Below are 20278 nucleotides of genomic sequence, written 5' to 3'. Positions count from 1 at the left end.
GGTCACACTTGGAGCATGCTCATCCTGCCAGGGGGGGTCACAATTGGAGCATGTTGGAGCTTTCAGAATCATTGGAATCTCCTGCGATGAAGCTAACTCCGAGGGCCTTTCACTTACTCACCGCAGGCAGGTTGGTGGTCTTTCCGTCTTCTACCGACTCCTCTCCGGCCTTGCTCCCCCAGCTCTCTCTGTGCTCTGTCCCCCCAATATTCCTTCAGGTCGCACAAGATCTGCCTGCAACCCTCTTATGGTTAAACTGCCAACGTCTAGGCTCTCTGCTCACCTTCACTCTTTCATTCCCCTTTTCTCCCGCCTCTGGAACAAACTCCCCCACTCCCTTCAATCCCACTCCTCCCTCCAGGTCTTTAAAACAGCTGTTCACCACCATCTCTTATCTTCCCCCATCGAAAACCTTCATCTTTTCTACCCCCGGTAATTCACCCCAGAGTCCTTGCAGTGTTCATATGTTTTAATCCTCTCCCACCTCCTCCCAAGTCCTCCCGATGTCCCTGCTCTCAAATGTTGTGTTTGTGTCCTTCCCCCTCTCTCCCCATCTTGTCTGCCGCTCCCCTTGTTTTTTGTGTTTTGTGTGTCGGTTTGTCTTTTTGTGTGATTAATGTTAGCTCTTTCACGAGCCTCGATCTTGTATACAAAAAAAAAAAAAAAAAAAAAAAATCAAACGAACACATGATGAGCAGTTTTTCGCGATGTGAAAGTTTTGTAAATCCCTCAACAAGTTCGATGAAGTGTAAATGTCGATCACACTTTACTCATTTTTTTGTTTGTGACTGTGCAGAGATCCATCATTGGTTTGTGTGTGTGTGACCTCGTCTGTGCCCGTTCATGTGTGTTGTGACACCATCTTGAACACGCATTGTTCTTGCGCCGATCACCATGTTGTTGTTGTTGTTGTTGTTGTTGTTGTTGTTGTTGTTTCATATGCAACCTGGTGTTATTTAACTGCACGACAGAGGCTTGAACTCGGGACGGTAAAATCTCAAGCCAGACACCTGCACCGTGAAGCCAACACCTGGCTATCATGCGGCGATCATAATGGGACGGGGCGGCCACAGTATTGTCGCCACTTGTAAAGAATAATAGTAAACAAGAAGAGCAATCAGAGATTGCAGATCCTCGACAGGACGTGTTTGTGTGGCATAATTTGTGTGTTGTTTATTAACTGTTGTGTTTGTGTGGTTTATGGACGACGTAGATTCATGTTCAATCCAATATGGCTGCCGAACCACGTGACCCATGACATCATCAATTTAAATCTCATACAATTTTTTGTGGAGATCATGCTCAATAAATTTCAAAGTGAACGGATCAAGTGTTATGTTTGTCTAATGTTGTTGTTTCGTATGCAGCCCGTGGCTGCTGGTTGCATCATTTTTCTGGAGCCGCTGATGCAGTGCCCCAATTACCAGTGAGCAGGTACTCAGTTTGCCGACCTCGGAAGGACGACAGGCTGAGTCAACGCACCTGGTGGCCATTCAACGATCGACCGGGATTCGAACTCAGGATTCAGTGCTTCAGGATCCTTGGATATTATTAACATCCATTCGTGATAATTCCGATTTCAGATCCTCCTTTGTATTGTTTCTCCCACATCACCCGGGCTCATGCACTGACGCTCGAGGAATACCTGTACCAACTCATGACGTCATATCCAACAGCTGCTGCAGGATTCCCCCAATGTTGTCTGCTCTCAGCCAGTAAACAGGTGTGGAAGAAGAAGCATTTCCTCCTCTCCATCGGTCGGTCGGTTTGATAGACGAGGCACGTCGGGCATTGATCGCTCTGACCGAGGGGGCGGAGCCTTGTCCAAATGGAGGCGGAGCATTGTCCAAATGGAGGCGGAGCCTTGTCCAAATGGAGGCGGAGCATTGTCCAAATTGAGGCGGAGCATTGTCCAAATTGAGGCGGAGCATTGTCCAAATTGAGGCGGAGCCTTGTCCAAATTGAGGCGGAGCCTTGTCCAAATGGAGGCGGAGCCTTGTCCAAATGGAGGCGGAGCATTGTCCAAATTGAGGCGGAGCATTGTCCAAATGGAGGCGGAGCTACCTCGTGCCGGATGGGGAGCGGGAGGGAGGGCAACGAGAGTGCGGTCACAGATCCACACGGACATCGACGGCACACGGATTCCTCTCCCTAACCGCTACAGGTTACCTGTTACACCTTTTTTTGTTATAGGCGACAGTTTAGTGTGCTTTGTATTTATTAGAGAGAAACGATCCATCGTTATAAAGCGCAAGTCCTCCAGGTGGGACTTTTCACGAGTGCAGGTAGACCGTGAGGACCAAGTGGACCAGGCACACCATGGATGCGAACGTGTTCAGATGTATCAAATACGTCATGTGTATTTTCAACCTTATCATTTTCGTAAGTACCATGAGCACCAACAGGTGCAAGGAGCAGGAAACTCCTCTCTGTTTCTTCATTGATCGATTTTGTTGATCAGATTCATTGATTGTATGAATTATTTCCTATTGAGCCTGTGGCTGTTGGTTGCATCTTTGCTGGGATCACGACTGTGCCGCTGATGCAGTGCCCCCCCCCCCCCCCCCATTTCCAGTAAATAGGTACTCATTTTGCTGACCTCGGAAGGATGACGGATGACGTAAGAGTCAACAACCCACCTGGTGTTATTTATCGGAACGACAGGGGCTCTAAATCAAGACCCTAATATCTCAAGACAGCCAGCTTAACCGTTAAAGCAACACCAGCCTCGGATTATTGATTGATATGGATTCTAACAGAGGGTTTCTAATTTGTCAGTGAAGATCGAATTATTGATAAATCTTGAGCAGACAATTCAGAGATGGAGTCAGAAGATGCATCTCCCAGGGCCCACGGGTGTTGTCCTCTTGTGCGTGCGCGAAGCGAAAAGCGGGGTTAAGCAATTGGGTCACTTTGTCTGTGTGTCTGTCTCCAATTCCAATTCAATGTTAGATTTTGAACACGAATTGGAACACAGATCTATAGTTTAACACCACCGTGGCTCGGAATTCCGCACATGTACGGAGCGTCATCCCGAGTGCGCACAGACAAGAACGAGATAAAAAAAATGTACTCTGTCTGGAAGTCCAACAGAATTGAAAATCATTCCAATCAGGAAACTTACTATTTTAGGAACATCATAAAGGACAAAAAATAGGCACGAAGAACTAATGTAACGTGTTAAATAAAGTGTTGTAAAAGACGCTGCATCAACGGCGGTAAACTCCTGGAATTTTTTCTTTTCTTTTCCACAGCCTTTAAAACTTCAATTGAATTGTACACTTGAACAACTGGTACACTCGTTCCCCATGGAAGCAGCAGGAAGGGTCATTCCTCTCTGGGGTATTTAGATTACAGTAGATCTAGGGTCGGGCTTCAAGAACATCAGGGTTTTTGTGTTCAGTTACCAAGTTTCTTGAAGAGTGTTCACCACGTGGTTTAAGCACTCGAGAAAGCACTCCATTCAAAACCATTAATAAGGAACGGCCGGCTTGGCGAGCGCTAGCTAGCTGCTTGGTAACTGAAACTGAAGACGCCCCGGGTTTTTTCCCTTTCAGTTTAGTGTTAAACAGCATTAGCGACTGTTTCAAAAGGTAATAAGACGTGTTTATGGTTTATAATATTTTTACTTCTGGTTGGTGGTGGTCCCACGAAAACGGCACGATAAGCTAATTATACTAAACTAAACTAAAACTAAACTAAACATGCTAAACTAAACTTAAACTAAACTAAACATGCTAAACGAAACTAAACTAAACATGCTAAACTAAACTTAAACTAAACTAAACATGCTAAACTAAACTTAAACTAAACTAAACATGCTAAACGAAACTAAACTAAACATGCTAAACTAAACTAAACTAAAACTAAACTAAACATGCTAAACTAAACTTAAACTAAACTAAACATGCTAAACTAAACTAAACTAAAACTAAACTAAACATGCTAAACTAAACTTAAACTAAACTAAACATGCTAAACGAAACTAAACTAAACATGCTAAACTAAACTAAACTAAACTAAAACTAAACTAAACATGCTAAACTAAACTTAAACTAAACTAAACATGCTAAACGAAACTAAACTAAACATGCTAAACTAAACTTAAACTAAACTAAACATGCTAAACTAAACTAAACTAAACATGCTAAACTAAACTAAACTAAACTTAAACTAAACTACTAAGCTAAAAGACGTTTCACCTTCACTCTTTCATTCCTCTTTGGACATTTTCATTCCTCTTTCATTCCAACCTCTGGAACAAACTCCTCACTCTCTTCAATCCCACTCCTCCCTCCAGGTCTTCAAAACAGCTGTTCACCACCATCTCTTATCTTCCCCCATCCAAAACCTTGATCTTTTCTACCCCCGCTAATTTCACCCCAGATACACTTTTTTGAAATTCCAACTTCTTTCCTGGACGTCCCAGCAGTGTCCATGTTTTTACCTCTCCCACCCCCCCTCCTCCCCCCTCCCATGCCTCCTTTATCATAATATGTTTTATGTTTTATGTGTCAGTTTGTTCTTTTGTGATCAATGTTAGCTCTTACACGAGCCTCGATCTTGTACACACAAAAATAAATAAATAATAATTTACATGGCGTTTGTCCAAGGAGGAGAAACCCCTTGGAGAGAGAGGGGGGGAGGGAGGGGGTATTATTATTATTATTAATATTGTTTTGTAATAACATTAATATAATGCTCTTGGCCCCTAAGGGTGGGGTGGATGGAAGGGAGAAGTTAAGTCGCTACGACCTCCATCATGTGACCCTTAGTCTCCCTGTCAAGTTTGGTTGCGATTGGATCAGTAACGATTGAATGTATCACGGTCAGAAATCGTCAGACAAAATACCAAATTGAGTATTTTAGTTTGATGGAGAACACGAGTCACCTTCTTGCCATTTTCAGAAACCTTCCGTTCAGCATATTTGAGCATTTCACGTCATTTCGACCAATCAAATTTGCCGCTCACTTACCCTCTCTCTCCATGTCCTTTTTTTCTCAAGACTGCATGGAATAAGGTATTCCATGAAGTCTCTAGTTAGTCTCCCCAGAGGAGAGGGTATTGTATTTGAGTCCATTTCTTACTTGCGAAAATCAAAGATTTTATGCAGACAAAGAAATTTTATGCAGAAATTTTAAGAGGATTTGCTTATCTGGTCACTGAATTCAACCCCCAACTATTTTTGAGGTCAACATAGGCCAAAAGGTCAGCATAGGCCGGATTTCTAAAATCCTCCATTTTCATCCGATTGACTTGAGAGTTTCAGAGGATTTCAATATCTGGTCACTGAATTCAAGCACCAACTATTTTTGAGGTCATCATAGGCCAACAACTTATTTTAGGGATTTCGCAAGTATCGTGCTCGGCACGACATATTTCTTGTTTGTCTGTCTGTCTGTTTGTCTGTTTATCCGCACAGAAGAAATATGATTTTCTCTGGAACCGTTGGTCCGATTGACAATAAATTTTTGAGGTAGGTGCACCTCCTCCTATATAATTTTTCTTGATAATTATGACGTCATAGGTCATGTGGTACCGGCGCCATCTTGGAAAAACCGAAAAACTTTGCACCTCTATATCTCCGAAAGCGCTGCATAGAAAAAAATTGAGACATGGCTCATTGTAAAGAACTCTCCATGGGGAATATAATATTGTTACAGACGCGGTTTTGGATGTTAGTTTACCGAGCGGTTTGGTATGACCGCGTCTGCACAGTTTACCCGATTCCACTCGAACGTTGGCCAAATCGCGCTATGCTAAATCAATTAAGGAAAGGACACAACGGCTGGGTTAAATGACACGACACCAGGGGTACAGTTCTCAAGACCTCCGGAGGAGGTTATAATATTGGTTTGCAGAATGTTTAGATTACACTGACAAGAGGTACAGCATAGAAAGGTGGGCACTTAAATACGGTCTTATCTTAGCCCCGACAGACCACAGATAAACGGGACAAGACTGACTCACACAGGGATTGATGGCAAGGAAGGGCAGAATCGATGGCTCAAGGTGCACCTTGGCTCAGGGACAGGATCCACACGGTCCGGTCCAGATATGCGGGGAGGTATCGTCGCGCTGGAGGTGGCGTCTGTTTCTCCTCAAGCTGGGGGCGCATTTGACGTCACCTCCGGTAAGTGGCTGCGTATATCCAGCGGGGAGTGACACGCCCTCGGCTCGTTAGATCCGCCCCAGATGGAATCGGCCCGCCGCTTCTTATTGGGTGCGGGGGGGTTACCGGGCTCCGCCCTTGACGAGGAGCTGACAGTCAGCCCCTTCGTGGTAACCCCGTCGGAGCACATGGGCAATGGCGGCTAACCAAGCCGGAGTGAGGACGCCCACTCCCCGCACCGCCGCCGCGCCGCCCCCGCTGTGGTTGTAGTTGTTGTTGTTGTTGTAGTTCCATGAGATGATGGGAGGATGTGGAGATGAGGTTGTGGGGAGGTATTGGGAGGTCCTAAACTCACTACTGGTGCCATACAATCACATTCTGGTGCAACGAAGAGTCAGAATTAATGGAAACGAGTCCTTAACTGACATAGACTAAGAATAACTAGCAAGATGTCCTATAGTTGTCTACGTGAGATCCGGTGAACCTGGGCACGACATTTAATGGGGGAAAAAGGGGAAGGTCGGTTCTACAGAGTGTTGTTTACAGACAATGGGACTAGGGAATGGGGGATTGGGGATAGTTGGGGAGTATTGGGGAAATAGGGGGATATTTACAAGCGGATATGGATGGAGGCCAAATCCCATATCCGCAACATTGCACCCTTCTCTACCTCGGGGCGTCCCGACCCGATAAATCTTTACCTACTTTAGTGTGGCACTCAGATGTAGTTCCCTCTACTATTAACTCTACCCTGAGTGCGACAGTTTTACAGATGTTCACAAATGAGTAAATATGTCCCCCTGCGACGTTGCACCCTTCTCCTCACAGAAACACACCCACAGGATAACCGAATCGCGGAAAGAATTCTCAAACTAAACATACAGCCGGTAGGGAGCATTATTTACACAAGACTACGCTGATATTTACACTACGATCCAGGACCTGTTTTTGGAGGAACACATGCAGATGTTATGCATAGAGAGAGCACGCATGCCAGCATCGATACACCACCCCACGAGTGCTCTGTGGCCTTACGGCCTTTAATAATGTGCAGAGCACCCCATCCAAGCACCAAAAGCACCACCCCATAACACAGTCAGCACCATCCGGTGCACCAATAAAATGTTCATAAATCACCGGTGGTGTCGCAGCCGGCCGATGTTCTGCCGCTGGTCTTGCCTTGGAGCCCACTTGGTGTTCTGGCTTCCTTCAAAAATAAAGAAAGGTGCCAACCGCGTCCATTTCTAAATTGTGGCCGTCAGGGGGCCAACTATTAGTGGTTCACCTGTATGGCATAGGTGCCACGTTGACCCATAGGTCCATCAACGGGTGGTGCTTGCCCGCAAAAGACTGCGGTCCATGGTGGGCGGCCACAAACATTGCGGTCCATATGGTGTATCGATCCCGGCAGCAAGCAGCGAAAGTGCAGGCCCACAACTGCGGAGCCAGCACCTCTCTCTCCTCTCTCTCTGCCCCAAAGCCAGATCCTCGGAGGTGGGAGACAAAAGAAGAAGACAAGTGAGTAAGGTGGTAAGGGCGCAAAAGTGCACGCAACATTAGGTAATGCACACTAGGGGCACATGGGAACCAGGTGAGACAGGTACGTTCCTACGGTACGCCCCCCCCCCCCCACCAGGTAACCTACATTGCCCCTCCCTTACCCCTTACTGTATCCACAAAACACAACACTACCCATAAACATCTACTTTACAAATCAACAAACGTCCCTACTGTCTTCCCCGTTCCTCCCATAAACCAAATTCGTCTTCTCTCCCTCCTAACCAATCAAATTTGCCATTTTCAACTCTCATCAAAATTTGCCATCTCCAACTCAACATCATAATTTGCCATCACCAATTCATCATCAGTCCCTCCTAAGGAGGGAGAGATGGAATCACCCCAACGTCTCATCCACGTCGTGATGCGTCTCACCAATCCACACAGCAATTCTCATTTCCTGCACACAGAACAAAGAAACACAGGTGTGGAGTCATCATCACCACCTCAGGTAAGTGGCTGCGTATGGTGCGACAGGTTCATCAATCCTAACTATTTCCTAAATGACTTTAACAACTTTACATTACCCGGGGTCTTTCTCCTGCCAAACCATTGGCCAACTTACACTATGGGTTCTAAAAACCAATTCCCATTGACCAAACTGTGGTGCTTTTCAATTTGGGGTCTCACTCCCCCGATTCATCTCCCGGTGCCCTCGCACAATTTCTGGGCCGCGACGTGTAGCTCTCCCCGCAGGTCTACCCACCTGCACACCTCCACCACTGCAGTTGCCTCCGAGCTTACCTGCTCCTTACCCTAACCTAACTACCTGGGGAAGGCCCTCTGGCGCTCTCCCCACTCGGTGCCCTCTCTGGCACTGGGCTACCCGGGTCTGTCCTCCGGATCCTCGGGCCCCACTGACAATAACGGCTCCCAGAGCCCACCTGCGGCCTCACCTGGCCGACATCCTCACAGTGGTGGAGTGCCCAACCAACTACACCCACTAACAGGCTACACGCCCAGCCATTTCCACAATACTAATGCACCCATCCAAATACCATTCTGTCACCCGCACCACAGATGCCAATATCCAACCACAATTTACCTATACGCTCTACCTAACACTTACACTACCCGCCCCGGGTACTCGTGAAAGGGGTCCACTCTTCCCCCATCCACACCTTCGCACCATGCACACCACTCCGTACCACTTACTCCAACTCTCTCCACACCACCTTTACTTGCACACCTGTGCTCTCACACCTGGTGCCACCTGCACCCTTCTCTCCCCAAGCGCATTCGCGCTGATCCACAACACTCACTACTCACACACTGCTCCACACACCCGTCCAGTTCTCACACAGCATCATCTCATCTAACTACTCCCCTCTGAAACTTGCGCTTCCCAGTCGTCCCTTTAACCTATTGCGCTCCCTCGTCATTATCATCCACACTAATCTACCTGCGTCCCCACTACAGGTATCAGTCACTAACTAACCTTAACGTCACCTAATGTCATCTTCGCTAGATCCCTACACACAATATAACCTAACCCACCCGGGCTAGTTTTCACTGCCATACACCCCATAAACTATAGCGCATTTGCCCCACATCATGGGAAGGGTGGCAGGGATGCCACCCTTACCCACCGTCATACGGCGCGAGTGGGACCTTGTGGGACCACCTCGTATGTGAGTCGTTGCCCGCCTGCCGGACCCCGTGCGTCGCCCCTTGCGGGGTCAGCGCGGGGCCGAACCGGCCGGGCCCCCACAGTACATTACCCCCAAGGGGCTCTCGTGCCTCCCCGGTCCCTCTAGCAACTACCCCTGTTGGTGTCGATGCATGGGTCACACTTCCGCAACCCGCTACCCATTCCATACCACCACAACCTTGCTCACCCACACCTCGCACCTCTCGTTCCATACCCTCCGGACCAGCCATACACCTCACTCTTGGCCTCTCACGAACATCCGGGTCTATCTCGACCCCCAAGCTTATTAAATCACCTGGCGCATCATACGCACGACCATATTGGTCACCACTTACACCGGGTCCTCTTTCTCTTCGCTTCTCCTCCATCACCTGCGAATCCCTCATCCGGTTAATGAGCACATCATCATGATCCAAACACACACTTTGGACCAATTCTTTTATCTCCTCTTTTATCTCTTTCTTATCTCCTCTCCGTCGCTTCTTAATTTCGCTCACCCCTTCTTCCACTTCTTCTAATTTCTGCTTCACCTCCTTCATCTCCTCGTGCGCCCCTTTAAGTTCTTCCTCTAACTCCACTTTATTTTTTTCTATGTGCTCCCGCACCTCCCGCTCTTTAACCTCCATCACCTCTACCACTTTGTTCATTTTCCTCGTCAGGTCCTCATGTACCGTCTGACACTCTTTTTTAATTACCCCTACGTCCTTTTTCATCTCCTTCTGTGTCGATTTTAAACCCTCTATTACCGCTGTGTTCTTCTTTACCTGGTCCCCCAACTCCTTTTGTCCCACTGTCAGTTGTTCTACTCCCAGCGTCAACTCCTCTATACCCCCTTGCAATTTTACAGTCCCCTTTCTCACCTCCTTCTCCATGCGCTCCTTACAGTGCCTCACCTCCTCGCGCACTCCTCTGACCTCCTCACTCACACCTCTTCTGATCTCCTCTCCCATCACTTGCATCTCCTGCCCAGATGCCACCCTCATCTGCTCCATTTCCTCCCTGTGAGCATCCAGTTTGGTTTCTACCCCCATTCTGACCCCCTCTATCTGCTGCCCCATTTGTTTAACTTCCCTTTCCGCTTGGTTCCTCATGTCCCTCAATTTGCCTTCCATCCTGTTTTCTAACCCCTCTAACCCCTTTTGCATCCCTTCCATTTGATTCTCTTGAGCGGCCATTCTGTTTTCTACCCCCATTAACCCATTCTTTACCTCTTTTATCCCATTGTCTAACGCCTCACCGGTACCCCTCGCTTCGTCCCTCATTGCCCCCATTTGGCCCTCTAATCGCTCACTATCAGCCCTCATTCCCACAATTTGGTTTCCCAACCGCTCACCCAATCGCTCAATTTGGCTCCCCATACTCATCTGTACAGCTGCCTGTAGCTGCGCAATGAGGGCCTGCATGTCAATCGGCTGCATGTTAAAGCCCGTTGATACAGCGGGCTCGGCTACCGCGCGCTCGTGTGAGGCGCCATTTTGCGCGCCCGTAACCTCGTGCGCGACGACGCCATTTTGCGACCCTGCTACCCTCACTGCTTCGCTCTCCTCATGTCCCTCATTTTGGTCCTGGATCGACCCTGCCTCACTCTCCTCTACCGGAACCCAGCCGTCTTGGTCTGCCATAGCGCGACTTTCAAAATTCGGGTTTTTTTTTTTTTTTTGTAAAACACAATCAAATTTCGCCGTTATAATTTCGAGCGCGTGAAACACGCTCCGGATCGAATCCCACTTCCCGACACCAAATGTTACAGACGCGTTTTTGGATGTTAGTTTACCGAGCAGTTTGGTATGACCGCGTCTGCACAGTTTACCCGATTCCACTCGAACGTTGGCCAAATCGCGCTATGCTAAATCAATTAAGGAAAGGACACAACGGCTGGGTTAAATGACACGACACCAGGGGTACAGTTCTCAAGACCTCCGGAGGAGGTTATAATATTGGTTTGCAGAACGTTTAGATTACACTGACAAGAGGTACAGCATAGAAAGGTGGGCACTTAAATACGGTCTTATCTTAGCCCCGACAGACCACAGATAAACGGGACAAGACTGACTCACACAGGGATTGATGGCAAGGAAGGGCAGAATCGATGGCTCAAGGTGCACCTTGGCTCAGGGACAGGATCCACACGGTCCGGTCCAGATATGCGGGGAGGTATCGTCGCGCTGGAGGTGGCGTCTGTTTCTCCTCAAGCTGGGGGCGCATCTGACGTCACCTCCGGTAAGTGGCTGCGTATATCCAGCGGGGAGTGACACGCCCTCGGCTCGTTAGCTCCGCCCCAGATGGAATCGGCCCGCCGCTTCTTATTGGGTGCGGGGGGGTTACCGGGCTCCGCCCTTGACGAGGAGCTGACAGTCAGCCCCTTCGTGGTAACCCCGTCGGAGCACATGGGCAATGGCGGCTAACCAAGCCGGAGTGAGGACGCCCACTCCCCGCACCGCCGCCGTGCCGCCCCCGCTGTGGTTGTAGTTGTTGTTGTTGTTGTAGTTCCATGAGATGATGGGAGGATGCGGAGATGAGGTTGTGGGGAGGTATTGGGAGGTCCTAAACTCACTACTGGTGCCATACAATCACATTCTGGTGCAACGAAGAGTCAGAATTAATGGAAACGAGTCCTTAACTGACATAGACTAAGAATAACTAGCAAGATGTCCTATAGTTGTCTACGTGAGATGCGGTGAACCTGGGCACGACATTTAATGGGGGAAAAAGGGGAAGGTCGGTTCTACAGAGTGTTGTTTACAGACAATGGGACTAGGGAATGGGGGATTGGGGATAGTTGGGGAGTATTGGGGAAATAGGGGAATATTTACAAGCGGATATGGATGGAGGCCAAATCCCATATCCGCAACAATATGTTAATGATGATGTCATAGGTGCCTCATGACATCATAATTTTACAAGTACAAAACTTCATCTGATCAAGATGAAATTTCTTGAGCGTCATCTAGGGATAAATTCGTGGAGAAAGAAAAATTGTTATTTAATCTTTGTTATTTTATTATATTATATTTTTACACAGAAATCTAGGCTTGGAGAGTAGGGGTGTGGGGAGTAATGGCAAAAGGCAGGAGTTGATGATGGCTCATGCTCTTGAAAGAATGGAGAGAAAGAGAAAGAGAGAGAGAGAGAGAGAGAGAGAGAGAGAGAGAGACAGACAGACAGACAGAGACACACATGGAGATAAATCCACAGACGAGAGTATAGAGGGGTGAAGGAATTGAGATGAACATTCACTTTTAGCTCACCTGAAACGAAGTTCAGGGGAGCTTATGCGATTGCGCGTCGTCCGTCTGTCAGTCCGTCCGTCCGTAAACACTTGAAACTTCTTCTCCGAAACCGCTGATGGGATTGCGACCAAATTTGGCACAAATTATATTTTGTTGTGTTGTGACTAAAGTTTGTTCATGGCATTAAAATAATCGGGGTCTAAGGGGGTCTACCGGTGTCAAAGTGGGTCCAGGTTTGACCCCACAAAATAGATATTTGCTTTATTCTCAGAAACTACGCACTATTTCAATGAAACTTGACTACAACCTTCACCACCCGTGATGTACCAAAGTTTGTTCATGGCATTAAAAAAATCTGCCCCTTTGGGGATCTAGGGGGGTTTCTCCTCAACATAGGTATTTTTTTGTTTGTTTGTTTAAATTCTTATGATTATGTTAGTATGAATGTACATGCTGCCCTGTCTTCTAGTAACCATTGAAATTGGTTTAAAATACCTTTCGTCAGTGCAGATACTGTTTATTCTACCAGGTGAGCACCAGGGGTGTTGCCCCCGATGTTATAATTTACGAGGCCAATAACATGTCAGATTCTGGAAGAATAATGTGGATAAGATGGATACAAAAGCAATCTCTCAGTAAGGAAATACTGGAAATTTGGAGTGAGGGGGTGGGGAACAGATGTCTTGAAGAATGAGATCGAAGAGAAAGTGGAAGTTGGCTCCACAGTTGGAGAAAAAGAGGAACAAATGAGTGGAGGTGAGCAGTGATCCTGGATTTTGGAAGTTTCACGAGAAGGGGGTTGCGAGTGGACCGTGTGTGTCCTGCAGAAACCGTGGGGGGACAAAGTATGGAGAGGGCAGAGGGTGCAAGACCGGTAGAAGATAGAGAGACCACCTACCTGTCATTGATGGCAAAGTAATCGGCCCCTTGACTGATCTTCAATCATTGTGGTAGATTCCAATGATCTTGAAGGTCTTGGTTTCCATGGTGCCAGGCTGAGCAAGATGTGAGGTAGGGGAGCCTTCAGTCCAGAGGGGTGAGCAGTACTGCAATGTGATGTAAACTGCAATGATGGAATCCATGACCTTGGATTAAGAGATCTGTCAGGTTGGAGTGGAGGCCTCAGATGTTTGAGATCCACACAGTTAGGGACAGGGTAAGAGGTGTTCATTGTGTGCAAGGATATGGAAATGAGCAAGATGAGGGAGTGGGGTGGTAGGAATCTGGGAAGGTGCGAGGCATGGGTGATGTTGGAAGGGTGTGGGGCTGGAGGGTGTGGGGATTGGGGGGAAATTGGAGGGTGTGGCGTTTAAGGTGAAGCTGGGCAGGTGCGGGGTGGGATCAAAGCTGGGAGGGTTTTGGAGGGAGGAGGCCGTGAGGGTTCAGGGCAGCTGAGGGGTGAGGGAGACAGGAGTGGGAGGGGTGTGGGAGGAAATGGAGAGGGGGAGAAGTGAGGATAAATTGAGAGGGGAGGGACAAGTGGGTGGTACGAAGGGGAAGCAGAGAGGGGGAGGGTACTGACATGGAGGGGTTTGATACCATCAATGGACGTGAAGGGGAATTGATTGTTGTGCGCACACAACCTCTGCAAAATGGAATTCTCAAGATTCCCAAACTGGATATATGTCATTTGAGTTTGAAAAAAATTGATGCAATGGATAGACCAGTATGGAGGAATGCTATCATTCGACCAATACCCGGAAAAAAGGGAAAAATGTCAACTGAATCAAACTTACCTGTTGTCATCGTAGTTGAGATGTGTAATTACCTATGACACCGAAGGGGAACAGAAGTTATGTTTTCACCTCTGTCTGTTTGTTGCCTCTTGCACATCTGTGAGAAGGATATCTCAAAAAGTTATGGATGGATTCAGATGAAATTTATTGGACAGGTTGGATGTGTGACAAGGATGAATCCATTCAATTTTGGTGAAGATCCGGATCCGATAATTTTTTAAGTGAGTCTTCACCATTGGGACAAGGGGCCAAAAACGATGTATAGCATGATATTTCAAAAAGTTGTGGACGGATCATGACAAAACTAGGTGGATGAGTTGATTAGGTGACGAGAACAAGCCGATTTGATTTTGATCCAGGTCCGGATCCAGATCCAGATCAGACTTATAAATGGGACGCAAAACATAAGCTGTTCAGCCTGGTGGAGGCATGCGCTCTACCGTGTACCATTCTTGTTTTTTACTGCAACTCCTCCACGAGCTTCAGACAATACAAAAACTAGAACAACGCGACTGTGTCGCCAATATGCCTCCGCATAGTCCCACAACGGGTAGATGCCATGACTGTGCATATGTATGGGTAGTGGATCTCGTTTGTGAAGTTTCGTGTTGATCGGATAAGGTTAGTTTTTTTCTATCCAAGATGGCTACCAAACCATGTGACCGATGACATCTTCCTTTTCAAACTATATGCAACAGTGCTGTTAGATGATATTTGTAAAATTTCGCATCGATAGGGTGAGCGGTTTCAGAGATATAATTATTTAATATTTCCCTTAAATCCAAAATGGCTGCCAAACCATGTGACCTATGATGTCATAAATTTAATATTTCAATACAAATGGGTCATAGATCATGTGCATGCAATTTAAAAATTTTAGGATAAGGAATTCGATTAAAACATTTTTGGCTGGTATACCACTTCACCTATGATGTCAGCATTATCATGCTTTTGTTCCGCATTGGGAGTACTTGACAATGTGACAAGTTTCAAATTTTTCCATTCAGTGGTTTCCGAGAATTGATTTTTTAATTATTTGCTTTTAATCCAAGATGGCTGCCATACCACGTGACCTATGACGTCACAATTATCATAAAAACATTCTGCATGGGTGTCACTCCTACCCTGAAAGTTTCGTCTCAATCGGATACATGGTTGATGATAAAAACGAGGTTTAGCCCGGACGGACGGACAACCTGAAAACATAATGCCTACAGCGACTTTGTCGGTGGAGCCATAATTTTTTATATTTTTTGGGGGACATAATGCCCAAGGTCCACAACATTGATATATTCCATGACCTTGCTGATGATAGGAGTCGGCGGATTGGTCTATAATTGACTATTACCCAGTTTAGTAAGGGTGATGTTGGAATCTTCCCAATATGGAGGCAGATCATCTGAGAAAGACCTGGATAAGATTGAGGAAAGGAGGTGAATAAAGGGCCGAAGCACGGCTCTCGAGGAATGCAGTGCCAACGCCATCAGGTCCAGGTATGGAGGAAGTGTTAAGATTGATAAGGAACTTCTCAACTTTGGTGGGAGAGATGTCCACATGGTGGTACAGAGAGCAACCTTCAGAGAGTAAGCAACTGTATCGTTGTGGAAAAGTTAAAGGTCCCCAATCCCCACAAACAGCCCTTCACCTCAACCTCTAACTCATCAAAGTCTATGGAAAAAATCAAAACTTTTGGGATGGATGACCTTGACCCTTCAGATAAATTGCAGATTGAAAATCCTTTTACTCCGGCAATTATGACCGAAAAGTTTCATATTTATAGAAATGACTAGTTATATACAATGGTATTGGATTATCAATTTTACCATTTACTCCTATCCCATACCAGCTGGGTGGTACAGGACTAATCACACTGGGTGCTTGGATCTCCGCCAATCCTCGGAGTTTCCGTGAAGTCGTCGGTGGACCTCCACCGTCCCTCATGGGAGCCGGGGGCTACGTGGCGGTCGGTTTGGGTTTCCTGCTGGCTGTACTGGGCTTCCTTGGATGCATTGGTGCTGCCCGTGAGAGCAAGGTCCTTCTTCTTGCTGTGTGTACCGGTACCTCAGAATTTTACTGTAATGGAGCAAATGTGGATGTCATCAGAACTCCAAAATTGACATGTTTTTGTTTTGTTTTTGTTTTTTTGTTTCCAAGATCGAGGCTCGTGAAAGAGCTAACATTAATCACACAAAAAAAAATCAAACAAACACATATAACTTATAATAAGGGGAGCGGTAGACAAGATAGGGAGAGATGGGGAAGCACACAAACACAACATTTGAGAGCAGGGTAATCGGGCGATCTGTGGGAGGGAGACGGCTTGGGGGGAGGAGGCGTGGGAAGGGGGTTCGGGGTGGAAGACACTAAAACACATGGACACTGCTAGGACTTCCAGGAAAGAAATTGGTATTTCAAAAAAGTGTATCTGGGATGAATTAGCGGGGTAGAAAAGATCAAGGTTTTGGATGGGGGAAGATAAGAGATGGTGGTGAACAGCTGTTTTAAAGACCTGGAGGGAGGAGTGGGATTGAAGAGAGTGAGGGAGTTTGTTCCAGAGGCGGGAGAAAAGAGGAATTAAAGAGTGAAGGTGAGCAGAGGGTCTTGATTTTGGCAGTTTAACCATAAGAGGGTTGCAGGCAGATCTTGTGCGACCTGTAGGAATATTTGGGGGACAGAGCACAGAGAGAGCTGGGGGGGCAAGGCCAGAGAGGAGTCGGTAGAAGACAGAAAGACCACCAACCTGCCTGCGGTGAGCGAGTGAAAGGCCCTTGGAGTTAGCTTCATCGTGGGAGATTCCAATGATTCTGAAAGCTTTGGTTTCAACAGCGTGAAGACGAGCTAGGTGTGAGGCAGGAGCACCGGCCCAGAGGAGAGAACAGTATTCCATAAGAACATTTCCATGTTGTGGAAATAGCGCCTCCTTTGGTGGTATCCGGAATTACAAATGATCTTCCTTTATCTAATGATATTGAGTATGATTTGTTGTGATCAATGAAATTGATTCCAAAATTTATAAAATACTTTTCCAAGAATGTGCCGCAGCAGATTGCCCACAGAAGGTGGGCCGAGAAAGGTACCCCCGCTCGGAGGGCGGGAGTATCCGCTCGTCAAAGGAAATAATGTGTGTTAAAAAGGATGATCTCATTGGGCCTGGGACTGTTTAAGCTGGTCCCATTCACATCCATTGCAGCAGAACTGCCATCTTTATAGTCAGAACCAAAGGGATATTATTTATATTACTCGCACACCACAAGTCGATTCTCGTCCTTCTCTTCTCCCATGTTTCCCTCTTTTCCTTCCTTCTCTCATCATTATCTTCGCTCTGCCAGTCCGCTCTCATTATTTACTTCATTATCGTTCGCGTTTTGCCAGTAATTTACCACACACGATTCGTCTTCGCCATTCAGTTTTTCTTGCATCTACCAGGTCCGTGCTTTCGTGCTCTTCCTTGCATCTTCTTATCCCGTCCTCACACACCTTCACTTACGCATTCCAACATACGATAGGATAGCTCCATCGCTGGACTCTCTGTCCAATCTACGAAGCCCAGACACCCTGTCAGGAGACGCATCCCATACATGCTGCGAGCGCACAGCACATTACCTGCACAGGGAACCTCCGGCGCCTTTTCAGGAGGCACATTCCACACATACCGTGAAACACTGACATGGGGAAACTCTGAGGCCACGGCTGTGTAAATCCAGGACGGGAGCGTGCTCGGAGGGTCCTAGCTTCAGTCAATAAGTTTGAGCGAGAGTCAACAAGTGGAAGGTGTGTAGGGGGTCCGTCCTTTGCCCCATCTATTTCTTTATCAGCTAATCTTCATCTCCAATCATTCAGCCCATCATTCTTTGCCAATCACCAATTTTTCCCTTCCAGATTGGATGCATGATGCCAACATATGTGCTGCAAAGTGTTAAGTCATTGCAGATAAGGATCCGAGGGTGGGAATGTTCACATAGGGGATAAAGGGAATGTATAAGTGTTGTAATTGCTGTACACATATACCATTTAATCATTACATCTGCCATTGTAAATACCTGCCCTTTTTTGGTGTTATGGGCAATAAAGGCCATTTCTTTTTTTTAAAACGTCTTAACTTATTCTGTCTGTTTTGATGGCGACATGAGACTGCTGAAGCGTTTGGCGCAGCTCAGATTTATCTATGTTCGATCTCGGGTGCGGTTACGTGATGTTGGTTTTGCTCGGCCGACTGACTAGCGTCTGTCATGTAACCACCGGGATGCCTCGATTAGCTTACCAGTACGGTAAACCGATTTTGGGTGGGAGGATGGCGTCCGGGGTCCAGTAGACACACTGTGCTCTCGGAGTTATTCAGAGTTGAGGTCCCAAAAACGGAAGACAGGAGAACCATAACATCCTTCCCATTTATCAGTAACAATATATTGATTGGCTGATAAATAGACACACTGATTATACACACATTGATATGTGATTGTACACATATTATACAGTCACGTGAAAAAGTAAGTACACCCCATGTAAAGTTTTGACTTTTTCAACATATTTCAACATACAGCTATTTGATCTTCATTTCAACAATATTGACAGATAAAGGTGATATAATATAACAAATATCATGAAACATTTACATTTTGTAGTCCATTGTATGATTTAAATAAACATAAATGCAAATTTCGCATGTGGAAAAAGTAAGTACACCCTTGGCTCTAATAGGTGGGATTGCCCCCTTTGGCAGAAACAACCTCAAGTAGGCATTCTTCTAACTGTCTACCAGTCTCTGACATCGACTGGGAGAAATTTTTGCCCACTCCTCCATGCAGAATTTTTTCAGATGTGCGATGTTTGAGGGGTTTCTTACATGCACAGCTCGTTTCAAATCCCCCCACAACATCTCGATGGGATTTAGATCCGGGCTTTGACTTGGCCATTCCAGAACCCTCCATTTCTTTCTTTTCAGCCATTCCTTGGTGAATTTACTGGTATGTTTAGGGTCATTGTCATGTTGCAAGGTCCACCTTCGGTTGAGCTTCAACTTTCAAACAGATGGCCTCACATTATCCTCAAGCACCCTCTGGTACAATGAAGAATTCATAGTGGATTCTATGATGGTGAGCCGCCCAGGCCCTGATGCAGCAAAGCTGCCCCAAACCATAATATTTCCACCACCATGCTTTACAGTTGGTATCAGGTTCTTGTGGTGAAATGCTGTCTTTGGTTTTCGCCAAACATGTCTTCTGGTACTGTGGCCAAATAGCTCTACGTTTGACTCATCTGTCCAGAGCACATTGTTCAAGAAGTGCTGGTCTTTGCCTCGGTGTTCATTGGCAAACTTTAGTCTTGCCTTGATTTTCTTTCTGGACAGCAACGGTTTCCTCCTGGCACACGTCCCATGTCGATCAAATTTGTGCAGCCTCTTTCTCATGGTAGACTCGTGCAATTTGACATCAACAGAGGCAAGAGCTACCTGTAGGTCCCGTGATGACATTCTGGGTTCTTAGAGAATTCTTTCAGCATCTTGCGGTCTGCTCTCGGGCTGAACTTGCTGGGGCAGCCTGTCCTGAACAAGTTGGCAGTTGTTTGGAATCCTCTCTACTTGAAGATGATCTTCCGGACAGTCGAATGATTGATTTCAAATTGTTTGGAGATATTTTTAAATCCCTTCCCAGACTCGTAGGCATCTATAACCTTCTTTCTGAAGGCCACAGAGAGCTCTTTTGGTCTAGGCATGGTGATGCCGCACACTTCAACAACAAAGAGCAAACCAAACTAAATGTCTGAGGTTTAAATAAGACAGGTTCCTCCAAGATCCTCTCGAACGATGTTCTAATCATTTGCACCTGAGCTGGTGCACCTGATTCTAATTTTAGGTATTTGAAGTAGTGATAAATGTAGGGGTGTACTTACTTTTTCCACATGCGAAATTTGCATTTATGTTTATTTAAATTATACAATGGATGACAAAATGTAAATGTTTCATGATATTTGTTATATTATATCACCTTTATC

General features: G+C 46.4%; 1 protein-coding gene across 2 annotated transcripts in view; it reads left to right on the top strand.

Moving 5' to 3' along the window:
- Window positions 1–2076: 2076 nt before the first annotated feature.
- The window catches only part of LOC137418274 (tetraspanin-18-like), a 36916-nt gene continuing 18714 nt past the window's right edge, over window positions 2077–20278 (top strand). Inside the window, exons 1-2 of one of the 2 annotated variants that reach the window (XM_078770889.1) lie at window positions 2077–2382; window positions 16134–16334. In XM_078770889.1, the coding sequence (XP_078627015.1) occupies window positions 2320–2382; window positions 16134–16334 (264 nt within the window). In that variant the 5' untranslated portion in view covers window positions 2077–2319. The remainder of the gene's footprint in view (window positions 2383–16133; window positions 16335–20278) is intronic. The other variant, XM_078770890.1, reaches the window with a different exon arrangement.

Source organism: Myxine glutinosa, chromosome 1 (genome assembly GCF_964187855.1).
Source record: "Myxine glutinosa chromosome 1, kmMyxGlut1.1, whole genome shotgun sequence".
NCBI classification, from domain to species: Eukaryota; Metazoa; Chordata; class Myxini; order Myxiniformes; family Myxinidae; genus Myxine; species Myxine glutinosa.
This window is presented reverse-complemented; position numbering and strand designations above follow the sequence as displayed.